Source organism: Podarcis muralis, chromosome 14 (assembly GCF_964188315.1).
Source record: "Podarcis muralis chromosome 14, rPodMur119.hap1.1, whole genome shotgun sequence".
In the NCBI taxonomy this organism is placed as follows: domain Eukaryota; kingdom Metazoa; phylum Chordata; class Lepidosauria; order Squamata; family Lacertidae; genus Podarcis; species Podarcis muralis.
The window spans coordinates 45,637,095-45,663,084 of record NC_135668.1 but is presented as its reverse complement, the minus strand read 5'-3'; the positions used below and the strand labels follow the sequence as shown (position 1 = coordinate 45,663,084).

The window sequence follows — 25,990 nt, the reverse complement described above, 5'->3', positions numbered from 1 at the left end:
TTACAGTGCACATTGTTATAGAAGTGGGGCAGCCAACCAAAATATTGGCTGTTATTTCTGAGAGAGGAGCTGAGGCATGAGGAAATTCATGTTGCTAGTCTCGGCCAGTAACTGGCTGGGATAATAGCTGCAGGTACAGCGATGTGTGAGAGCAGATGAGAGGGAATGTACAGGTGCGGTTTGTTAGTGATTGACTTGGCAATGTGTATCATGAGCCTCAAAGTTATACAGGAAAGGGTATTTTGAGATGCCATCTCACTGATTGCTTCCAGGGAATCTGTTAGCAAAGCTGTCTTGTCACATGTACTGCTAATGAAAAAGGTTTCTAAGGCTTGATGAAGGCTTTGGCCCCATAATCCCTAAACATCATCTTGCAAAATTGGTGTAAAATCATCTTGCAAAATTGGTGTCAATTCAGAGATATTGAGTACTAAATAGGTCTTAATGGAAGAAGTTAAAGTAATTGCAAGCTAAAAAACAGCCTTTGTTCCACCTTTCCATCTTGTTTTGTTCCAACTTGTTTTGAAAATTCTTCATGAGGCAAGATTATAATGAAATGAGAGCCATAAATATCCAATTTTTTCTTCAAATCTCCACATACTGCATACAGCATATTGGAGGACTTTGTAATAATTGACTTCTGTTTTTAAATTTAAACTAATTGCAGAGGTTTCCTTGATTTAATATAAAGTTGTAGTATATGATATATATAAAGGGCTATGATAATTCACTTGAAAATATCTGACTACTTTAAAATATAACATTCAGATATCACTTTATGAGGCTCCTAACATCCACCCACCCTATTGCTATGGCAACAGTTAATTTGTATGTAAGTGTTATATAAGCAAGTACCATATTCTATGTAACAGTTAAAATTGGCATTTTATTTTTTAAATCTACACTGATAATAAGCAAGAAGGGTAGGAATAGGAACCTTAGTTTGTAGGTTAGTTACTATAGTCATCTTTTAAGATTAAGATACATAATATCCCTAACTTACTTTGGTTAGACTTATAATGATTTCTAATGTTTAGAAGCAACAGCAGTGCACACTTGGAATGCCTGTAGTGGTACTTCTTTCAATGGTCTATTTTAAAGATAAAGTTTATGAAAGGTACCTGGCCACCGTTGAAACACAGTGTATTGGCTTTGTTGGAAGAACAGATTCTCTCAAAATGTGCTTTGGGAAATCTAATTTAAGATATTTTCAGATACTGCTCTGAACCTTCGCATACATTAAGTCCTTCAGAATTCAGGGCTGCTATACCTGAAGATTTGAAATTGGATATTTGTGATTCACATTCTATTTCAAAACAAGATGAGAAAAAAGGAGGTTATAATAGCTTGGACTTGAGGTTCATTAGCTCTTGTTACATGCAGGCATTGCATTCAAGTCAACCTGGTTTCTTCTGATGGAGGAGGCTTACTGTACCTCTGGCATGTGTGAATTAGATACAGTGGTACCTCGGTTTACGAACTTAATCCGTTCCGGAAGTCTGTTCTTAAACCAAAGCCATTCTTAAAGCAAGGCATGTTTTCCCTAATGAAGCCTCCGCCGGTGCCCTTCCACTGTTCAGCTTCTGTTTGTTGACCGAGGTAAAGTTCGCTAACTGGAACACCTACTTCCGGTTTTGCAGAGTTCGTATACAGCATAGTTCATTAACAGGGCTGTTGTAGACCGAGGTACCACTGCATCTGTTTTTAGGCATGTCAACTTAATTATCAGCTGAGAAATAGGGCATTTATCTGTAAAATGAGACAGAACGCACTGGCAGCCACCTGAACCCATGGGAGGTTTGAAATCCTGGTTCTCATCTTTTATGGGTCAGTGTGGCACCAATCTAAGCCAAATTAGGATGTGGAACTGATGCAAGAATTTTTTTTTATGTGTCTTACATCATTCTGAACTGAAATTTCTTAATGGATTTGTGTATATAATAGCTGTAAAAAATGTAAATAGCTTGCGTTGTCTTTATTGGGAAGAGACTGATTTGGCTCTGTTTTTGGAGTTCAGTGCATCTTTAGAGGGCAACTTTGGAACCTCCATTTTCAGGAAGAAGTAAGTATTAGCAGATAAAAACCAGCTGATTAATTAGACTGAATCTGTTTTGTGTAAGAATGCCCTGTAGGTTTTGAAGTTCATATAAGAAGTGTATGACTTCAAGAGCTGTTTGAAGATTGGGATAGCAAAATATTGTTGAGAATCTGATACGATTCACTGAGGAAGTTGCTCCCAGTACCATTCACCACAAGGAAGGAGCTTAAGGTCCAAATAGTTTTCTGTTGCAGAAGATCAGTAAAACAGTTCTGGACATAGTTTTTAGGCTTTTGCAGATACAGATACATACAAGTACAAAGAATCTCCCTTGCTCTAAATAAACTCAGCAATTCAAGACGTAACACCAAGCAAGGAACACCAACAGATTGATGAGTCACAGACTAAGTCTGCTGAACTGATATGCATTAATCACCCCTTCTCATGTCCGGTTACTCTAACTGGGGTCGCTAAGATGGTGTGGCAGGGGGTGCTGGAGGTGTAAATGACTACCAGACTTTGAGAAGCTGGTATCGCTGGATCAAGTTCATTAATTTTGTTGATTTAATTAGATCTTAAATTAGATTTTGAACAAATGTGCAGTTGTTACAGTTTTGAATTTAATTGTCTTCCTTAGTAGATCATACAAACCACTATTTTGAATAAAGCTGGAGCATTTGGAGCAGAATACAGTGGGCAACAACTCCTCTGGTTGCTACACCCCTCCCCAGACTAAGAGAGAAAGAGAGCACACATTTGCACAAATTATTTGCTTTTCCATAGTGTCTGGATGAAAATCGTATCCAGTAGAATTAAAACGGATCTTCTTGCATTTGCTTGATTTTACATGAGTTTCCCACCCCAAACCACTACCCCTAACAGTGATGGACTGTACAGTAAAAATCACAAAAAAGTACAGTAGTGCTTGTCAGCACCATAAAAACATTGATCCAAGGCATGGGTGCCCATGGATTCTCTTAAATTTTACATAGGATAACAGCAAAACCACCAGCAAATTGCAGAATATGTTTGTTGACACAAGTGGCATAAGATTTAATGGATAAGTGGCTTGGATCCATGTTTTTGCACCATGGCAACTCTGGAAAATAATGAATTTGTGTTTTTTACACTTCAGTCAATGGAGATAGATGTGATTTGTGATTTATTTACCAAATTGAGAACCCTTAAAATGTTGAGAGGAATGTGCTGATATTCATCTTAGAAAAAAAATGCTTTGGGATACTTTGTCCACTTCAATCTCTCAGGCAGAAGTAGTACAGTAATTCTGTCACTAGCCTAGCTTTGATGCAGCTTTCTATAACTGAACATATTTCATTTTTTTATAACATTAGTGGACCTCCTTTTTTATTTGCAAGCTGTTTGTTTTCTGTATCTTAGTCCTTATTAGAGATTTGCCTGTATTTATATTTGAAAAGAATGAATTTTTATCATGTTGTCCATGTTGAGTTCAAATCTGAGAGTCCATGGCAATGAATAATTTTAACTACCAGGAGAATCTGAGAAATATATTTTAAATGTTGATTCCTTAATTTGTCTGAGAATACTTGTTTGTAGAAAAGGTTGTTGGCGTTAAAAGGGTCATGTGACAGTAACACTTGGTATTTTTGTTTTTCCTTCCCCCCTTTGAGGTCAGGGGATATGTGTATAGATGCTATTATGGAAGCCAATGCCTACATTTTTAAATTTTAAATTTTTGTGTGTTTCTCTCTCCAACCCCCTTCCCAACCACCTTATGTTTCTGCAGCCATAGACCTTTTGTATGGGGGTATATACTGCTTTATGTGTCAAGATTACATATACGACAAAGATATGGAACAAATTGCCAAAGAAGAACAACGGAAGGCTTGGAAGCTACAAGGTTTGATTTTATTTAAGTATCTGCTGAAAGAATGCTCACTTTCATTCTTAGTTATACCTGGCCCTCCCACCCATCAAAAGGTAGAAATCAATAATAGGGAAATGGGGTACCAATGCAAATTGTGGAAGCAACAAATAATAGAGATTATATATCTTCAGAGGCTAGACTGCTTAACATGCACACCTCATAAAATTTCAGCCAACCTACATTTACTTTCAATGAAATAACCCCTTCTCTTGTGATTGTGCAAAGTTAAGGATAAGATACAATAAATCTACTTTTAAGCATAGCAGAAAAGAAATCTGTTCCCTTCCTACAAAGTGTCACCTCTTTCCCTGTGTGATTATCTCATAGAATGTGCCAGCTTTAGAAGCACACACTCTGTTTACACATATAGTATGTATATCTGTAACTATTTACACACAAGTATATGTACACACATTTGTTTTGTTATTCAGTTTGCTTTCCCTAATTTTTTCTTTTTTAGCCTTCACCCCAACAATGGTTTCTCACTACCAGTGTACAATGACAGGTAAGAAGTGTGACCTGGCGACGCATTTCACTAACAAGCGTCCCTTTGCTGATTATCTGCCATTTTAAGACAAGAATCATGGTTTACAATGCCGCTTTTTCATTTATAGATTGCTTTCTTGTTATAGAGAATGTGCATCAGGAGGTAAAGGGTGGTAAACTTTTGCATGAACTTTCTATGGTTGACCTACTCCAAAATAGGCCTTTCATTTTTTGAGAGGAAAGCAAAACTAAACATTGTTCTGGCCAAATTGAAGCATTTTTAAAAGAACCTCTGTGTCAGTCTTCAAAATAATGACTACTAATATTTTGAAGTAGTTCAGGCAGAGAAAGAGGGGGAAAGAGTGGTGGATTTGAGAACAAGAAAATCATAGCATACAATGTTTCATGCAAAATTCATTTTAAGGTAACTAACAGTGCTGAAGAATACCCAACAATAAATATTTGTGAAGGTATTTTTAAACCTTGTATTCTGTGTATGGTAATCAAATAACCTGTTAAATGTGTTAATATGCGCTTGTCTTTGGCCCAAGAAGTAATTAAATTGAAAGAGCAAAACAGCTGCACTGGGCAAAAATTATAAATTGGTGACTTGTAGTCTGGCATTGATAGCCCAATACTAAACATGCAGCCAGGTCTCATTAATGGTTGTATGGCATACTTATAGTTGTAAATATTACTTAGAGTTCAGCTGATATCCTTCATGAGTCCCCAGGGTTGTGTGTGTGTGTTTTAAAAAACATTGCAAAGGAAAGAGAAAATGTTGAGGTATATTGTTTGTTATCCTAGTGTGGAAACAGCAGGCCAGTGTACCAAATTTACATGAATCTAATGTGCCATCGAATCTAATGTGTACCTCAGTTTTCAAATCCTTGAAGCCAAAAAAGTATTTGTTAGTGCCATCAAATCTGATGCCCACCCTAAATTTTGTGACGTAATTTGGCCAAAAAAGTGCGCTTTTCATTCAAGTAAATACTGTATTTTTATATTACTGGCTGTTAGATGGTAATAGCATTTTAAGAATTATATTTGAAGCACATGAGAATGTAGAATGTTAGTGTAGTGGTAAAGAGTGTAATCTAACCATCTCAGCATAAGACTAGGGCTCCATTAAGCTGCTGTCTCTCATCTTCAACACCTACCTGCAGTATGAGGATAATACTCATCTAATTTAAGGTTGTAATGATAAATTATAGAGGAAGCTTTTTATAGCCCATTAAGACTATTTGCCTAACTAACCCATAAGATGACCCAGTGGGCATCATTGGTTTGGTGGGATTTGAACCTAGGTCTCTCCAATCCAAGTCTTGCCCTTTATCCACTATGCTGAACTGGCTTTCCTAATGCATTGGAACTGTTTGGAGTGCTCAGGGAGAGCTCTGTGAATGCGTTGTTACTATTAAGCAGTAAGAGCTGTTCAACAGTGCAGCAGGCTGCCTTGAGGATGATGGCTGTCCTTCAGTGGATAGGCATTTCCCATGGATGCTAGAGTCTCATCCTGCGTTGCAAACCCTGCACTGAGCAGGGGTTTGGATTCGATGTCCTTCAAGGTCCCTTCCAACTGATTTTACATTGCAAAATGACAGTTTTATATTCAAAGTGTGGTGTTTTTATCATTTAGACGAAAAACCTTAGCTACACACAGTTATCTCTATATTCCTTTTAATTTCTGTAACTTTGTAGAACCAATCCCCGAATGGTTAACACTACTAAAAGTCTCTGTCTGAAGCAGCCACTGGCAATTGGAGAGTACTGAGCTTACAGTATTCTTTGATCATTTTCAGTCTGGCAGTTTCTGTGATTCTAGTTTTAGGTTAGTCACTCCTGTTGTCATTATATTAATGCACCTAACTTTATGTCACAACAGACCATGTGCTGAAAAAGCAGCTGTATATCTGCTAAAATATTGGCATCAGCATTCTTACCTATTTGAGTGGTACCTTGCTTTGTTTTAAGTGTTTCCCGAGAGAAACAGGAGACCGCCTAAGGCGCCATTACAGTTGGCTTGCACTGTAAAACTGAACAAAACTCTTTTTCTAAAGAGAACCTAGAAACCCAAGCTGTTTTGCTCTAAATATTTGTCCATGTAAATAACTGTGTGGTTATTTTTCTGTTACTGAGCTGGCCAATTGTTTCTGTTAAGTAATTGGGCACTAATCCACACAAACGTGTATGCCTATTTCTGTTTGATCTGCCCTAATACATGCTTTCCTTACATACTGAATATTTGTTTATAATTTTTGTTCTGAAGCCTCTTTAACAGGCTGTACCAGGTCAACTCCTTCATGCTAACTGTAGCATAACTTAATATTAGATTTATAATGTTTTCAATTAGTTAAAGCAGCATTGAGTTGTGGGAGCAGATGAGCTTCTGTAATATATGTGCTGATGGACAATTTTAAATGCTGTAGTGAAGATGCCAGCAAAAAGCATCTGGCTAAGTAGTTGTGTTGTAGGTACGTATTTGTAATGGTACCTTGTTCATCAGGTACAAATACAGACTGTATAATGTACTGAAACACTGTAGCCGCTTAGCCCAGTATTTCATGGAAATTAGTTTTCCCTTTATTTTTGTGGGTCATATTTATTTTTCTTATTCTCTTCCAATTGTTAGGAGAAAAAGATGTTGATGGGATGTATGCTTTGTTGAATTTCACATGAGTAACATTCCATTTATTGGAAGATCACTTATGTGGAGTTCTTTTTGGCCATATTCTCTGCCATAAAAATGGCACCCAATGTGGTGCACAAGTTAAATTTAAAAAAAAAACAACCATGAAAAAATATTAGAATAAAAATATTTTTTAAAATATTTTTTAAAAATGGAATATAAAATAACTCTTACACTTCACAGCACACTATACATCAGGCGTCCTCAAACTTGGCCCTCCAGATGTTTTGAGACTACAATTCCCATCATCCCATACCACTCGTCCTGCTAGCTAGGGATCATGGGAGTTGTAGGCCAAAAACATCTGGAGGGCTGAGTTTGAGGAAGCCTGCTATACATGCTTACCACCTGTTTTACCCTGGTCTTGCAGAATGCATTTGCTTGATTGCTTTCTGTACTACCGCTATGAGCAATATGTATTCCACACAGAACAAGATGGACTTTAATTGGCTTTGAACCTCGTTTTTACAATAGTGCATTTCATAATAGTACCCAAATGCTTTTATGATTAACAGTAGCCAGTCTTGCATGTTTCTCCATTGGGTTGCTTCTTAGATCATTATTGGTCCCTTAGTATCTCAAACTAAAAATCTTGTGCACATGGTTCCTGCATCTAGTCCATTTTGCTAGCATCCTTTCTAAAGAACAATCTCTTCAAACTGCGGCTTTTCTTCCTCACAAGCATTATTGCTTTGTTAGAATGACAAATTTTCTGCTATAGCTCTTTGAGAGAAGGGTGGTATGTATGTATGTATGTATGTATGTATGTATGTATTTATTTATTTATTTATTTATTTATTGTTCTTGTTGAGAGATGATAACTTCCCTAAGACATTAAAATCAGTGCATCTAAATATTTTTTCAGGAGCATGTAGATTAACTGAAGCTTGGAACCCAAAGAGCTGCTTAGACACACCCAAGGGGTTCATGCTAGCCAGATTAAATCTTTTGACTTCTCTTTGAATACTGATCACCAGAATGGCCTTTGAAACATCTCTGTTTCAAAGCTGCTTTACCATCCATAGGGGACTATTCTTTGAGAAGGATGAGTCTAAAGCTGCCTTCAGGTCATATAACTTAATTTATGGTTCTTTGGGTCCTGACATATATTTCTGGAGATCCAGTCTGCAGTGACAGTTTCAAGGAAATACAAGGTGTTCCTTGATACATACATCCCAAAATGTGTTTTCTTTCTTTCTTTCTTTCTTTCTTTCTTTCTTTCTTTCTTTCTTTCTTTCTTTCTTTGGAAATACACTATTTGGTATCCCTTCTTACATATCTGATTCTATGTCATGTCTTTTAAACATAGGTGTGTAGCTTGTCTAAGAAGTTGGGTTGCTTTTTTGCTGTATTTGCCATATTTTATTGAACAGAGCTGGACACAGTGGGGCTGTTTTTGAGCCCATTTGTATTTAGCTTCAATGAGTAGTTGTGCTGGCAGAATGACCTCTGTGAACCCAAAGAGAATGGTGGGTGCTCGAAACAAATTCCCACATGAAGGGCAATCTGTTGTTGTGATTTTAATTGAAGGTTTTTTCACCCATTGTTGCGGGTGGAGAGTAGAGAGAGAACTGTTACTTGGAAACGGGTAGGAATTCTATACAAGTAGCTGCCTTTGTGTGCTTTTAGTACATGTTTATGGGAACATAGTGTGAAGGTCAATTGCTGCCTTTCTGAACTATAGAGAAAAGCAAGCCTACTGTTGGGGTAATATGTATGGGGAATCCAGCTTAATGGATGGTACAGTTTACGTTGCAATGTACCCTTGTAGCTCTTTTTCAAGCAACCCTCTGAAGTACATATCTATTTCTCTTCATTACCCAGGTATTGGAGAGAAGTATTCAACGTGGGAGCCAACCAAACGAGAGCTAGAGCTGCTTCGACACAACCCCAAGCGGAGAAAAATAACTACAAACTGCACCATAGGTAAGCAAGAGTCTTCTGTTCCCATGCCATTCTACGGTACTGTGGTCAGTATCCATGTTTCAGGATAACATTTTTCCTTTTCAAGGTTTAAACGCGTATCTGTTTTCTATTGTTTTCTGATCTGCCCCATTAGTTTGACTGCACTTTGACTTCAATCCAATCCCCATCACTTAAAATACTTAAGACAATGAATCTTCATTGGAAGTCTTCAAAGCAGAAGACTTGAGTTCTATTTACACTAATCCTAAGGAGCAAATGTGTGAAAATATAATGACTCAATAGGAGAAAATCTAAAAAGCTTCTGGAGTTTTGCTTATCCTGTTTCAACTCCTGCAGTTTCCATTACAAGTGAGTTGTGCGGGTACAAATCACATAGCCAAATCAGAGTGTTTGCTTAACTTTACGACTATAGACCATTAGCAAAGTGTAACATGTGGCTCTTTTTTTCTGCTTCAGCTTGTGACAGACTTCAAAAGGAATTCTTCAGATTTCTGCATTTCTTCACTGATTATATAATTTGGTTATTTCATATTTCTATCCTTTAATCATTTGTATGTTCACTTTAGACCTAAAGAAGGGCTAATTTGAAAGGCAGGTATGACTAGAAGTTTCCAGGAAAAGAGGATTTGCATAAAACAATTTTACTTCTGGACCCTTTTTAAATAATGGATGATCTGCCTGTCAGTCATTTTTGCCCTGTGTAGAATTGACTATAACTGTCTAAAGGTTTTGTGTGGTTGGGGAAGGGATTGAAATTACATGCCCCACCTAATAAGGCACACCTGACATTTTTTCAGGAGCCCAATTAATACAAAAATATCCCCAGTTTTCAGAGGGTAACAAAACTCATGGATTTGGGACTATTTGAGTTCAGAATGGAAACAGCTGGACGATCTAAGAGCAGGATAGGTGAGCAAAACCCAGCTTCTTCAGTGCATGTATCTAGGGTCAGCAAACTTTTTCTGCAGGGGGCCAGTTCACTGTCCCTCAGAACTTGTGGCGGGCCAGTGTGTGTCCGCACGTGCACATGCCTTCCTTCCCTCCGAGACAGAGCGGCTGAGATACCTCCACTCACCTTGTTCAGACTGCTAATGTGCCACTGCCGAGCAGCACAGAGGAGTCCTCCTCCTCCCTCCTCGCAGGCTCTCTTCGTCCGCTTCTTCCCGCCCCTTCACTTCTCCTCCCTTCTCGGAGCTAGCCGTCAACAAGGTGCCGTGCCCTGCTCCTCACCCCAATTGGAGCAGCAAGCCTTGGGAAGGGTCGCCATTCGCCACTGGCTTGCGTCAAACCGGCCAATGGAGGGGAGGCCTGAGGTTGCTAAGGCTTCGGATTGGCCAGCGTCGTGGAAGTCTGAGCAACCTCAGAGCATGTTGGAATTTGTAGTCCTGGGAAAGCGCCTCTCCGCACAACTAAACTGGAGCTAAACCTGACCGAGCGGGCGGCAAGCTCCGCGGGCTGGATTTACGACCCTGGCGGGCCTTAGTTTGCCGACCCATGATGTAGATTCTACATAACACTGTATAGAGCATGTTTGGAGAATCTTTGGCTCTCCAGATACTACTGAACTACAGTTTCCATCAGTCCCTACAAGCGTGGTCAGCGGTCTGGAATGTCTGGGGTTGTATGAGAATATTTAACTGTCCTTGCTATCAGTGTTGCAGGAGCTAATGAACAATAACTTTCCTGTGCCTCCTCTAAGCTACGAGTTGGCAGGGTGGTGGAGCAAAGGTCCAGTGGCCATAGGAACAGGCACCCCAAGCTTCGTTATGGCAATCTGGCTAGAACTCCACATGCACTGCAAAGTTACATGATGGTAAAGCACAGGGTTGACTGGAGCTTCTGCCAAAAATGCAAAAGTGATTTGTGTGTGTGTGTCACTCAGTATACACAATTTTGAAAAAATGCCCATTCATTTTTCATGAGTATTGTGGGTGATGCAGCTGTGTTCAATTATTGGTCCTTATTTTGTTTTCAATCACTTATCCTTTAATTTCTCTTTACAAGCTCTTTAAAAGTTAGCCCAGTCATTCTCAAACTGTGGGATAGACTCAGGTTTCTTGAGATTGGATGTGTTCCTATGGTAAAGTCCCAAGGATGGATAGGTCTTAAAGCAAGTAGTACCTTTATCACCAGCCAAGACCTGTCTAGATTGAGCACCTCTGGCAATGGACCTGCAGCACTAATCATGTTTGGATTTGTGGGGCTGAGTGCACACTTGCTTGCCCCATCATCCTAGTGTTTTTTTGGGAAGGAGGAGTTCCAAAAGAGCTGCTACTTACTATGTATTTCTCTGTGTGTGGCTTTAAGAGGGGAACACAGATACCCTGCTTTATTTTCCTTCTGATTCCAGTGTGGCATTACTACTCTGAGCTACAGATTGCAGCAGCAAGCTGTTCTGTGCACAACTTGCACAAAAGATAGCTATGCATTTACCTGTGAAAAGTCTGTCTAACAATCTACAGTCTTTGAGAGCTGTATAGACCCATCAAATCAGCTCACATTGCAAGCTGCCTTTCACCGAGGGAATTTAACCCTCTACCGTCAGGTGGAATTAAATGCATCTTGACAATATTTGAAAGAATTTTTGTGCCAGTCTTCATGCTCCACATAGTGCATAGCTGTGCCATGTAGTATTTCAGTGCCCCGTCCTTTGTTTTATGGCAATTCAGTGCTTTTAATTCATTTGCCTTTTGGGGGCAATTTGACTCCTATTGTGGAATGACTGACAAAGCTGAAACAACATGCACATAAGTTGCTAGGGTCAAAGTAGCAAAATGCTGTTTGAATTTATTTGTTTATTGTCATGTCTGCAGATGTTTAACATGTTCTTTCCTAGTCTCATGGGAAAGGAGCATGGGGCATGACAACAAGTTTTTGTTTGTTTTCATCATAGACAAATTACTCTGTCTTTTAACATTGCTACAAATGGCATTAGGCTCAACCGTACCTCACAGGTTTATAAAAGCCCTTTATAGACCTAATTTAAAAAATAAATAAATTCCGAATTAGACCCTTCCATGTGACTCAGCAAAAGTACCTCCTGTAAAATAATCATAGTAATTTGGTGTTTGTGGTTATTGTCATTTCAGTTGCGTCTGTAAACATTTGTAAGCAGCATGTACGCTGACCTCAGCCAAGTGCCTGACTTAATGACGACTGAGTTTGAGAACCATTGAGTGCCCAGTTTTCTATGTTCATGTCAAGAGGAGGGTTACATTCAGCACTTCTAGGGCACAGTGTCTCACTGGCATTTTTCAAAAGAATCAAAGTCCTCAGATAGGACTATCTGTTTCAACACTTTGCATTACATGTGAACCTGGGTTCATGGTTTATTTTGGGGAGACAAATCTCAAACCTGGGCTTGCGTGTTTCACTAAGCCAAATTATGGCTTAGTTTTAGGTAGCACAGCGGCAGCAGAACCAGAGGAGGAAGAAAGTGGAAACTCACATGCTGGCTTGTTCTCATTAAACCATGTTATGTGCGAACAAGACCAACTGTTGTAGTTGTCTTTTTTTATCTTCAACTACTTCTTCTATCTTTGCTCTTCTGTTTCTCACTTTAGTCATATTCTTCTCTCTCTCCTAACTTCCTTTAGCCTTTCTCCTCTTACTCTACCTTCCCCCCCCCCTTTACAATATATCACCTTTGTTTATTTTTCATCACTTCAATTTTTGCTGATACCTACACATCTGCTTCATTCTGGTGGTTCATTGATGAAGATACAGTCTAAGGTTTATTCATCTATTTCCCAAGAAATAAGGGGCAAAGATAAGCATTTTCAGATATCCATGTCACTTTCTTTGTTGTTAATCTCCTTTTCTTCAGACCTACCCAAAGGGTGAATAAAATTTAATGATTTTTAAAAATAGTTTTTTATATTTAAAATTGGATTTTCCCCCAAAGCTTTTTTCAAATACAAAACTTCTCAAATACTAATTAGGTTAATATTAAATCTTGATTTAAACTTGTTAGCCTTACAGTTAATTTCTAAACTGAATCAATGCCTCTTCCAGATAGTTTCTCAAATATGAATATTAACAAACCATAGGTATTTAATTTTGATCTGATGAAAATTAGCTACTCTACTTTGCCCCTATCTCATTTTTACCTATCAGTCAAGTATATATTTCATTCTTGTTTTGCTGTTTTGGTTTTTGAGGGTGGGGGTGGACCAAGGCAGAGTGGAAAAGAAAGGAACAACATTAGAAAGAAGAAAAGATGAAATTTCCCAGTGTACAGGTTCCTGTATTCTTATAAGATTGTGAGACACAGTGTCAATTAACATGATTTAGTGGTCAGATTTGCAGAATTGTACAAATATATGAAAAGACAGGAAGCATTGGTGGAAATGTGGTTTAAATCAAACATCCTGTCATTTTAAAGCAATCCTCCCTGCTAACCCGGTATCTCTTTTGGCTCCTTTCTGGTATTACAATTCCTGTTCTTATTTGTCTGTATAATTGTGGGCAGGGCTTGCCTCTCTTTGTATAGTCCTTAGTTGCTGGCTCTTTACAAATAATACTGCACACTTTCAACCTACCTATATGGAAACAAATTTCCCCTCAGGTTCATAATTACTTTTGCCATACTGTGTTAATGTTTTGAAATGTCTGTTTCTAGAAGCCTATTGCATAAATAATGAAAAAGTTTCACATGTATAACTTGGGGGTTGTGTGGCTACAATGTATTTCATTTCATTTCACTTTTAATTTGTATACCACTTTTCTATATTGCTATACACAAGGAGGTTTACAACAACAAAATATACAGCAAAGTTAACATAATAATCCGATCCAATAAAAAAACACCATAATAAAACATAGCTTTAAAATAAACAACTTATATAAATAAAGTAATATTCAACAATCCATTAGAATATAATAGTACACAATAAAATTGACTCTCAAAATATCAGCAAATAATAATTAAATAGAAATTTAGAAAGTACAATAAATCAACAGAAATACAAGCAAGTCACAATGCACAAAATACAATAGGTTCAAAGAAATAGTTAACATATAATAGAAAACAGAAGCTCCATCCATACTGAATAGCAGGGATGGTGTGTGAAGCCATGCCTGTACCCCAAGAATGGTCAAGTTGTTTGGAGATGGTTTAACTGATTGCTGAAAGTTTTATTTTGAGATTTGCAGTTTACCACACTGTATTTTGCTGCCCTTAAAAGTATTTAGGGAGAGATTCACCTAACCAGCCCTGCCAGTGGAAGCCCTGCACATGGACTTTCCCTTCTCTCCTACTCCTGTGCCTTCCCAAATTGCCTCCGGTGTGTGTGTCAGGAGAACAGTGCATGGAGGGAAAGGAGGATTGCTCCATCTGGCAACCTGCAATGTACGCCGAGATGGAAAACATTAAATTCTACCCTCAGTGCCTCTGAAAAGTCTTTTGACTCCATGAAAGCTTCTGTGCCATAGTAAGGAGGGGGGGAGCTCCTGAAATTCAAAGCATAAGGGGAAATGACTGATCTTTATTTCTGAAGGCATGTTTTTTAATAATGTCTTCTACTGAGCCTTCAAATTTTGTCTGTGTCAAGATTTAAAAGTATCTAAAACTATGTGCCCAGAGAGTTGGGGGTTTAGGGCTACATTTGACAGGAAAAAAATGATTTCTTCCACTAAAGTACTTTTCTTGAGGGAAGTGGGGATACATACCTGCTTCCAACCATTTCTCAGTGTATTATCTTACATACTGATTCATCAGCATTGCATACAGATACAAATTGCTGTTATTTGGACAGTCCCTCCACATGTGTTCGTTTGTATATATTGTTGGCTATTCAGACGACATGGCTTGCCTGCAGTAGGTATTAGTGAATCTGTTTTAATCCTTTTTGGTAAGAAATAATTGAGAAGAAATGCTTTCCTCCCCTTTACCTCATTATTTCTTTATCTGTCACATTCTAGGCTTGTATATTTCTTTGTATAGACTCTATTACTGTATAGGTTTCCCAAAGGCACATGAAATTGGTGTGTTGGGGCAGATGATAGGTTGAAGGGGAGAGTTCCATCCTCCTTTGGCTAAAGAGTCCTTCTTCACTCATCCTCCTTTCTCTCCTGTGCTGCTGTACATTCTGCTGTTTGCTCTTTCTCTTACTGTTGGGGGCAGGGAGAGTATTCAAGATGGCCCTTTTCCCTAGAGCCAGCTGTGTTCTGCAGAAGGGGTGTTGAAGTGGGACTGGGAAGGCAATGGCGGCAGAGGGTGTTCTCTCAGTCTTCCCCCCACCCAAACCCCTGGCAAGCTATAGACATTTTGTTTACGTCTGTCATGCTTGGTCCATCAGCTTCTTAAAAATATCTACATGCCCTATTGTTCAATTTGGAAGAAAGATTGCCGTTTCGAAATGTCCAGTAATACATTGATTAGCTTAAAATTTTGATTGATGACACTACCTGTGAATTATAATAGTCAAAGTGATTAAGAATACTGTGCAACACAGATATTTAAACATTTATGATTTTATTTTATGCACTCTTGTATCTGAAGAGAAGCCGGGGATTCTTATCTTCATACCTAATCTTAGGGTATCATCTCTCTTCGCTTCCCTTCCCCATTATTATTTATTTACTTTCCCTTCTGTTTTGGGATTTTTGTGCTAGATGTATATGCTACTTAGGCCAGGTTCTTATGAACAGGAAATTACATGATCAACTTTTTATTACTTGAAACTGTTAACAAAGCCCATTTTGTATAACAGGTTTTCCCTATTCTTTATCCGAGAGCTGAATTCCTCTGTCCTGCTTAGCTGTGCATAAGTGTTTCTTAAATCTGAATTTTTGAATATCCCAGTATTGCAAGTCTGATTCTCCCCCCCCCAATCACCTGAAAGTATTGTAATTGTTACAGACCGAAGAGCCAATGTAAGAAATGATCACAAGCCTTTTATTTTGGAAGAGGGAGGTTTGAAGTGTAATTGTTCATATATTGCAGGTAATCCAGTTATTGTCCACAAGAGCAACAGAACCCCAGAGGAAATTGCATTTCTCAATATTTTGTTGCAATGAAAATGCAAAGTATCTTACCAGAGATTGCTATCACTGCAAACCAAGAAAATTTAAATATTATTGGGAAATGCTTAAAAGAAATCAGGCAGTTATAAAGATTAAATGTCATAAGGAATGAGGTTGCATAAATGTACTCTGGGTGGCTTGTTGTTTAGTGCTTGTGACATTGATAGTACACCTCATCATCAAGTTTTATGCATGTACTGGTTGGTGTGGGTAGAATAGCTCAGGAGCACTCCTCTGGCAATCTACCAGCCCTATTTCACGCACACTCCTCCCTCTTCAGAGCATTCTGTTATTGTTACAGTTCATTTCTATACTGCCTATTGGTCAAAATGGCTCACAAAGGTTCACACGTTTGAAATAGAAAATTAAAAATACTGGATTTTCTTTAAAATTCTGTATGCCTGTTTCCTGCAGATTGGTGCTTATTTACATGAGTAAAGGTAAGAGCTTCTCAGTAACCTTTTACTGTTCTTTGAAAGTGTCAACAAGCATGTGGATAGGAGTGATCCAGGCCAAAGCCTGTACAGTCCTTGAACTTTCAAAAAGCTTTTGACAAAGTCCCTCACACAAAGGCTTCTGAATAAACTTAGCAGTTATGGATAAGAGGATGGGTCCTCTTATGGTTTCGTAACTGTTAAAGAACAGAAAGCAGAGAGTAGGAAGTAGGGAAAATGGACAAGCCTCACAATGTGTAGTAAGAAGTGAGGTTTCCCAGACATCTGTATTGGGGCCATTGCCTTTTAAATGATCTGGGGTTCAGGGAGTACAGTAAGATGGCCAGACTTGCTGATAACACAATTTTTCATGAGTTAACTGGAAAGATATATTGGTTGTTGTGAATGGCATGAAAATGAGAACTGATGTGTGGCAAGTGGTGCGGGTGGTAAATTTTATGCTTGGGAAAGTTAGAAAAAAGGTTCAGAAATAAAATTCTAATTTATGGCTTTATACAGATGTGACCATGGTTGGCATACAGTTCTGGCTGTCACATTGTAAGATGTTAAAATCTTAGAATTTGTAGAACTAGGGAATATTCAGAGAAGGCTGACACGCTGTTCACAAATCTGAAGTACCTGTCCTGTGATTTGGAGGTTGCTGTTGTTTGGTTTAGAAAGAAAGGCTAGTAAGAGGGGACATTATCAAGAATTATAGCATTATGCATGATGTGGAGAAAAGTGAGTAAGGAGAAGGGTTTTTTCTTTTAACATTAGAACTTGGGGTCCTCCAATGAAATTAAAGGGCAGGGGAGGAGTTTAAGTAGGTATTTCACTTAATGCGTAGCTGTGTGACACTTGGTTGATGTGTAGTTATCTATGCTGAGTTGGACAAGCGTATTGGCAAGGCGGCTACAGCAACAGCTTGCCTCTCCAAAAGGGTATGGGAGAATGGGATGCTAATGATCAATACCCAGATGAATGTCTACCAAGCTTCTGTGTTGAGCACATTGCTTTATGGTACTGAGACGTGGGCAGCTTACACCTGCCAGGAGTGATGCCTCTAAGCCTTCCACCTGCGCTGTGTCAGGAAGATTTGGGGCATCACATGGCAGGACACAGTCTCAAACAAAGATGTGCTCTTCCAAGTTCACATTCCTAGCATGTTTGCACTCCTGTCTCAGGGACGTCTACGCTGGCTTGGTCATTTACCCAAATGGAAGACATGCTCTGTGGGAGGCTGGCCTCAGGCACCAGGCCTGTTGGCAGACCAACTCTGTGTTACAAAGATGTCCGCAAATGTGACATGAAGTCTGGCAACATTAACTTCACCATGTGGGAATCCCCTTGCAGATGACGGCAGTGCCTGCAGATGATCAGTCAGGTTGTGTATCTGCAACAGTAACCAGAGGAGGAAGGACTGCTGGGAGGAGTGCAGAAAGAAGAGACACGTTGGTACACTTGCACCAGCAAAAACCGGATACTTTCATTTGCCCTAGCTGCAACAAAACATGCCTCTCTTGTATCAGTCTCTACAGCCACAGCAGGCCCTGTAACTCTCCAACAGTTTTACTTCACCCCCCGAAGGTGCACTCTTCCATTGTCTCCTGAGATGGATGAATGCCAACCGTAGTTACAGAATTTGATTTTAGATGATGTGGTGGCTACAACTAGCTTTGATGATTTTTAAAGCGGTTTGGTCACGACTGCTTGCTGTTGTCTGGTTCAGATACCTCTGTACCAGTTTCTAGGGAGCTGTCAGAGAGATCTGTTGTCCGCATGCCTTGCCTCTGGACTTACTAGAGGTCTCTAACTAATTCTTCTAGGGCAGAGGTTTTCAACCTTTTTGAGTCCATGGCTCACTTGACCAACTACATTCTTTCTGCGCCACCCCTGTGGGACTCAGGAGCCAGTTATGTCAGCCCTTGCCTGCAGAGCCAGCAGCCCCGCACCCTTTTTCGAACACCCTTCCTTGCTGAGTGTTCCCTCAGCCTCCTCTCCCCTCTCCTTGGGAGTCATCTGGGCAGCAGCCGCCACCACCCCTGGTCTCTGAGCTTCGCCACCCACCCTAAAGAGAGGTGCCTTCTCACACTGCCCCCCAGGGGCCTGGGAGGAAACTGCCCCCAGCCTTAGCGGCCTGACAGATACTGGAGAAAGGTGAATGTGAGGCCATCACCTTACTTTGGGAAGCAGCAATGGCAGCGGTGGACACTCAGCTCCCAGGCAGGCATTGCACACAGCGAGCACAAGAAAGGCGAGAACAGTGCCTGCCCACCTGCCTGCCTGCCTGGCCTCCCATTAGTCTTTCCATTCCCAGCAGCAAGGGCTGGTGGGCTGGCTGGCTGGGCTCCCTCGCCCACTTACCTGCTTACTCCGAGGCTGCCTCAGCTCCTGGCAACCAGCACCCCCTGGCCAGCCCCAGAGGCACCATTCGCCTGGGGAGCTTGTAGCCAGGGCTGCTGCAACAAACAGCTGTGCAAGCCTTTGGGAGGCAGAGATGCAAGAGGGCATAAGAGGAGAGAGGGAAGAAAAGAGGGACAGAGGCCAATGTTGCCCGTGGCATCCCGACCATCATTCAAGACACCCCAGGGTGCCCACAGCACAATGGTTGAAAACCCCTGTTGTAGGGAAAGGAAACTGGACTTGATAAACCTCTAAACAAGCAGGGACTGCCTTACAAGTATGGGGAGGAATCAAATATGTACATTCTTGTGAAGTACTAGCAAGGTATCTTTTCCCTGCATGTTAATGATTGGAAGCCATAGTATTCTGTGGCTTCTATAAACATTTGGTGACAGTATAGACAGGTTGTTTCCACACATGGTGTACTTTTATCTTTGCTTGCTTAGAGGAAATACAGGCACACACACACACACACACACACACACACACACACACACACACACGCACACCCCACTTACGCAGGGGTTATGTTCCGGGTCCCTGCACACATAAGCAAAAATCGCGCAAGTGAGGAGCACAGCATAAAGCAACAAAACATAGCTGGTTAGCTGATATAAAACAAGCTTTATAGACATGGCTCTGAATGAACCCTGGCTTCCAGTCTAAGGCTTAATTGTTCTGTTGTGGCATACCAGACAGCCTCTGCATACTCTGAATCGGAAGACAGAAAATGTTTTGACTGGATCACTCTAGAATGTTGTCTAAAGTTGATTGAAACAGAATTACTATTTTTCTTCCTGTTTTCTTTTAATGTTCAAACTAATTTGCAGCAGTAGTGATAGAAGCAGTGGAAGGAGGAAGGAAAATTCAGTTTCTTGTTGGACTCCTTGCACAACTTATATTTTTGTACCATCTCCCTCCCTCCCTCCCTCCCTCCCTCCCTCTCCTCCATAAGATCAGTGCTCCTCAACAGACTGAGGTATTAGCTAGGGATCAGCCTGCCTCTGATTAGCATATGAAGTGACTTTGTGGCTGAAGACTCTACTGCATTAACAATAGGTGGCATTAGGTTCCCAAAGCACATGGGTAATTAGCTAGAGCCACCTGGGATTCCCATTTGCATTGTTGCCAGAAAAAATAATTTTAAAAAGGCAGCGAGAAGAAACTTTTTGTTGTTGTTGTTGTTTTACTTAGCCAAAAAGAAAGAGAGAGAGAGAAAGGACGAAAAGGGAAGGAGTTCAAATCCTTTTCAGGAAGAATGATGAGATCTGGGGGAGGTGCCACAGACAATGGCAACACAACAGTGGCAGGTGGCTTTTGCAGCTGTGTGACACTCGGGCCGCATGACCTGAGAGTGAAGCATGAGTGGAATAAATATTGCAATAGTTCTTCAGCATAAAGGTGGCACAGGCAGGGAGTGTGTGCAGAACAGTGGCCTGGAAATTACTTCTGGTTCTCTTGGCAGCAACCAGAAACACTGCTTCATCTTTCAGTATTGTATAAACTATGCATGAGCTTCTGTACACAAGGGCCTAAGTAGAGATGTTGGGAAGATGTGGAAGTCTGCCTACTTTAAAAAGTAGAAAATGTGCTACTTTTTTTGCCTGTTTATTTTGCTTTCCAATATCTAGTTCAGAGGTGAACTAGAGTAAGGAACCATCAGCTTTGGTTACAAATTTTAACAGGGGTGGGCTAAGTGTTGGTAATTTTTTTTTGTACTGAAGTGGCAGTCTTAACAAGCATGGTTGAAAGTGGTCTTTGCTATCTCCAGTTTTGACTTAGAATACACATGTTGAGTCAAGAGAGGCATAAAATACTGCCTAAATATTTTTAATTTGCGTAGTATAGCTTAAATTTACTGGGAAATGGATAATTAGAGCTGTTCCCTAATTAACCTTTTTAATTAACTGATTTGCTTTCAGATTTGCTGAAATTTATATTTTATATCTACGCAAATTATGTAAGGATATTTAAGACCGATTTTTTCTGGACCAAACTGCAGGCTTATCCATATTTCTGAAAACAGTTTGAGTTCCTTGCATAAACTGTTTTACAGCAGTACTAGCAAAACCACCCTCTCACAGGGGACTTTTGGTTATAAAATAAATGTAAAATTCACATTTTAAGCCCTGTACCAGTAAATACTTCAAGTTTTTCCAGTAGAATCAACTGACAGAAAAATACACCTTTCTTTTATTCACCGAGAATGTTTTAAAATAGACCAGTTTTTTTTACAGCAGATACAAAGATCTAAACACTTCTCTTTTTGAAGTTGACAGCACCTTAACATTTTACTTTTAAAAAATGCAGAAAGGTAGTTTTGTGCTTTCAGTTACCACTATCTCTTCGGTCTTTCTAATACTTGGGCCTTTGCTTGTCATCTTTGACTAATACAGTAATAATGAGAGAATTTAAAACCTTGATGTGTATTTTTTTCCTCCAAAAAAGAAAAGAAAAAGGCATGTATATAAATGGCCAGAAAGCTTTTCTGAAAGCAGACTGCTCCAGGAGGCTCAATTGTACCAGCCATCTGTGAAAGAAGAATCACACAGCTGCTTCAGAGTTCTAAGAGGTTTGTTGCTTCTAGAAATCTGTGGTTGATGTTAAATTTTAGTCAAATCAAAGCTCCCAGATTTGCTGCCTAACGGGATGTGTCTAATCTGGTGATTTGGATGCAGTTCGCTTAGGTTTTCAATACCTAATGATGTTCATATGTCTGGCGTGATCATGCGCCTTAGTGACGCTACTTACAGATTTCTATTTAGGGGATTGGATGATAAATCACAAATTCAGAAATTAACTCTTCAAAAAGTTTGTGGCATAGATGCTAAGTTATATTGGATCTGTTGCTGTTCTGAATGTTCGCTTCCTCTCCCACCCCTGTTTTATGAAGAACTTCCGACATTCCCTATATTATGGCATTTAGAACTGTGTACGGTAAAAAGAGACAGAATGCTTGCTTGTTGGTTTAGTTTTACTGGTTCATTTTTTTGCTCTTGTCTACCTGTTTTCCTATATCTGATTTAGCCTCCAATGCATGCTTGTTATCAGGATTTTACTGTTTAAGAATGCAAAACACATAACATTTGTTCGTATTTCAGTCAAGAGAGTTATGCTTACGTAACCATTGGCTTTTGTGGAAGTTTTGAATTATTTATTTATTTGAGCACATACTGGATTGGTTTGATTTTGATCCTTTGTTTTTCCTTTATACAGAGTGTGAGCAGCAGTGGCTTTGTTTCTCACTTCCAGTTTCGGATTTGGGCATTTTTGGAAGCTGAGTTCTTGAGAGCATAGAAAGGGGGCATACATAAATAATGTGATATCCAGGTCCTGAGAATATCTGTAGTTCTTTTACAAGACTTATAAATTCTGTTGCTGCAGTTTTTTTGTTCATCACATTCATAATGTGCCCCCTCCCCTAAAGCTTGGAACACAAGTAACAATCATTTCTATTTAAAACCCCACAAAATATATCTAGTTAAATGAATAAAACATTCTGGTGTGCCTTCTCATGGATGAACATTCGGTCTGCAAAATCTAGTCCAAAAGCACATATTTCAAAATGCTTTTTGAAATACGTTTGCTAATCACAATGCGTACCTTAATTCTGTAGTTGCAATGTACTCAGAATGAAAACTGTTCTCCTTTTTGTTGCATCTTGTTTTCCTTACTCATGGAAAGTAAGCTGCTCCCTAGGAAAACAAACATCCACTTGCTTATACATTGTAATTTAGTTCTGGATCTTGCGACAGATTTTTATTTTGTGATGACTCATGTATGAACCATTTTTAGAAACGTGGGAAACAGCCTATGACGTCCCATTCTTTCACCATCTAACCCAGTACCGTCTGCATTGACTGGTAGCAACTCTATAGGGCGTAAGGCAGGGATCTTTCCCATCACTTGAAACTAGGCCCTATTAATTGAAGTTACTGGAGATTCCATGTGCAACCACCTGCACAGAAAGCATGTGCTCCGTCACTGAGCTATGGTCCCCTCCAACGGGGCGGACTTTGGTAATATGGTGCCCTGAGCAAAGACAAAATTAAGTGCCCCCAATATATTTATTATTTTCACAATACATTTTTGGCTTGGCGCCATGTGCTATTGTATAGTGGAGGGCCACAGGTCTCCTATCCCACCAAGAAGTAGGAATGCCACAGCCTCTCTGTAACCACCAAAAAGGCCCCATCTCTTGTGCTTGCATACATGTTCTCACAAGTACATGGGATAGAGCAAGACCTCCAAGACAGGTAAGAGTGTTCATATGGGACTAAGCAGTTTCTGATATAATTTGGTTCTAAGCCATTCAAGGTTTTAAAGGCCAGCACCAGCAAACCCACAAACCAATGTCAAACATTATTGAATGTTGACAGTTTGCTAACAGTGGAATGTGGGAGATTTTAATGTTTCAAACTGTTCAGAATAGCCTTGCAATGTTGAAAAAGAGAGTTAATGCCACCATCCACCTCTACTGCTGAGAGCAATTGCTGTCTGGCAGAAATACTGTGCAGTAAGTGGTCTGCTTGAAGGGTTCAGTTGATGATCCTTTTTAAAATGCTGCTCTAGGTTTACAATATACATCACGGCAACCCATGGGCCATGTGTGACCCACAGAAATCTCCAGTTCAACCTGTGGAAGTACCCATGCTGCACTCTTTGCCAGTTTCTCCTGTTGAATTTGCTTCCTCCCTGTTAAGGTTTACATTCCTCAAAGTCCGTTGGCATATACCAACCGCAACTTTCTCCCCACAGCTCCTGGCCCTTGGGGGCAAGAAGGTTTCCCCTCTCCGTATAATATGGTTGGATGTCTCAATTTATGCCAATCTTAATCCTTTAAAAATACACTAAATTCTCTTCAGGAGTGCATGCCTCATATTGTTGGAATCAAGTGGTTGATGAGATCTCTTTAGCTTCTTTCACTTTTGGATGTCTAATCTGAGTAGAAGAAATCCTACTCAGGAAGGACCAGCAAACTTGATTTACTCATACACATTTTGCAGAGCATGAAATTGAAGATTACAAGCATCAGATTCACTGAAGTAAAAAATGTCCTGCTGAAGGGAATTTTGCTTTGGCTGACTCCTGAAGACCGAGTGAGATTTAAACTTCATGAAATTTGTTTGTGAGAAAGTCTGATTAATTCAGCCACAACAGCATTTACCCTTTATAAGATATATACTTCATATAGAAAACAACTTAATCATATAACCCCTAGCAGCTAACTTGGGGATTTGACAGTGAGGAGGAGTGTCTTTGTATGTTACAATGGGGTATAATTTAATCTGCAATCTGTTCCAATTATTTTCTTCCTAGGGGCATATGCTTGAAGCTTTTAGCTGTACTTACTTTCTTTTAAAACAAATGAAATATTGATACATGACTGTTAACCTAACTAAAATATTCCTAAAGGGATGGATCTTACTAGATATTATGGGGGATTTTGGAAGCCTCACATGTGGTGGTGCTGGTGGTGGTGGTACTCATGCATTCTGGAAACTGCTGGGAAGCTTTCTGAAGATCTCCTCCTCCGCCAGAGCTAAGGCATCACTGAAAGAATCTTGGCAGCTACATATGGCCATTGGTTATAAAGCCAACTTTTTGACGCAGATATTTTCACTTAACTGGTGAAACAACTGTGTGATAAATCAGTGAGTCACAGAACTCTCTGTGTGTCTTCAATTATCTGAGCACCCAGGACAATGTTAACTGTACCACACCTGCCTTTTATTATGATTTTTAATGAGTCCCTTGTTCAATGTGGGTGGGAGGAAAGGTATATCTCAAGTAAAGGATTACTCTGTACCTCAGAATCTAGTTGAAGCATCTCATCTCCTGGACAGTTCACATTATTCGGTCGTCGTTGTGGTCCCCCCACTTCTCATATGTTTAGATGAGAATTAAAAGACTTAGGGTGTGCTTTCATGTACTCTGTAGCCTCACTCCTCTGAAACCGCTGCTTCTCCTCCCAGCACAGTACTTAGCTGAGTCAGTAACAGGTATTTCTACTCATCAGTTGTGTGCAGATATGCCCAAACTGTGGCTAGTGTGTATGAAGAAGTGATGATCTGCAGATTGTTGTAAGTTGCTTTTTAGGAAGTCCTACATGCACATCCTAAGGGATGCAGGTGGTGCTGTGGTCTAAACCACTGAGCCTAGGGCTTGCCAATTGGAAGGTGGGTGGTTCGAATCCCCGCGACAGGGTGAGCTCCCATTGCTCGGTCCCTTCTCCTGCCAACCTAGCACATCAAAGTGCTAGTAAATAAATAAGTACCGCTTTGGCAGGAAGATAAACAGCGTTTCCATGCACTGCTCTGGTTTCGCCAGAAGCGGCTTAGTCATGATGGCCACATGACCCGGAAAAACTGTCTGTGGCTCCCTCGGCCAGTAAAGCGAGATGAGCACTGCAATCCCAGAATCGTTAGCGACTGGACTTAACTGTCAGGGGTCCTTTACCTGTGCCTTTTTACATGCAGTCAGCCATTTGGGCCGCTGTGAACTGCCAAATGAAAGGTTTGTGGTGGTGTTTTTTGGGTGGGGGGAATGTATGCTCTGTGTGGCAAGTGGGGACATGCAGGTCACCAGCCTTAAATGGCAGCCTCCATACAGAGTGATTTGATGCAGCCCACACAGCACCTGCCAAGTTGCATGCATTAGCTTTTCCATGGCTGACTTTCCAGAACCTTTACGTGTATTGCAGGCAACCCTTCAGTGGTCACTTCTCCTCACTAGAGTAGGCCTGGATGATATATTGGCGAGGCGCGATACAACTTGTTCCTCCTTCAGCCTGTTTAAACTGCTTGGCTGAGGAGCACGCACTGCCCTTGCCTCAGCCAAGCAGTTTTACCAAGCCCCTGACCCTCCGTTAAAGGCTTTCTGCTGCTGTGCTTTCTGCTGCTGCTGCCAGGCCCAGGGCTTGCCAGCAGCCACACCTTGTGGACTTCACCTGGAAGGGTGGGCTGCGTCTTTCCTCCCTGGGTAAATGACCATCCTAGGAGAAAAGAGGCAGCACCCCCACACGGGCAAAGGCAGTCAAACACACGGAGCCTGGCGAGCTCTGTGCACTTAGCTATCACTGC

At 40.3% G+C, this 25,990-nt stretch overlaps 1 protein-coding gene across 4 annotated transcripts in view; it reads left to right on the top strand.

The window, feature by feature from the left end:
* The window catches only part of USP22 (ubiquitin specific peptidase 22), a 105,652-nt gene that overhangs the window by 40,224 nt on the left and 39,438 nt on the right, over positions 1-25,990 (top strand). For 3 of the 4 annotated variants that reach the window (XM_028706951.2, XM_028706949.2, XM_028706952.2), the window contains 3 exons: positions 3,804-3,917; positions 4,405-4,449; positions 8,944-9,045. In XM_028706951.2, the coding sequence (XP_028562784.1) occupies positions 3,804-3,917; positions 4,405-4,449; positions 8,944-9,045 (261 nt within the window). The remainder of the gene's footprint in view (positions 1-3,803; positions 3,918-4,404; positions 4,450-8,943; positions 9,046-25,990) is intronic. The other variant, XM_028706950.2, reaches the window with a different exon arrangement.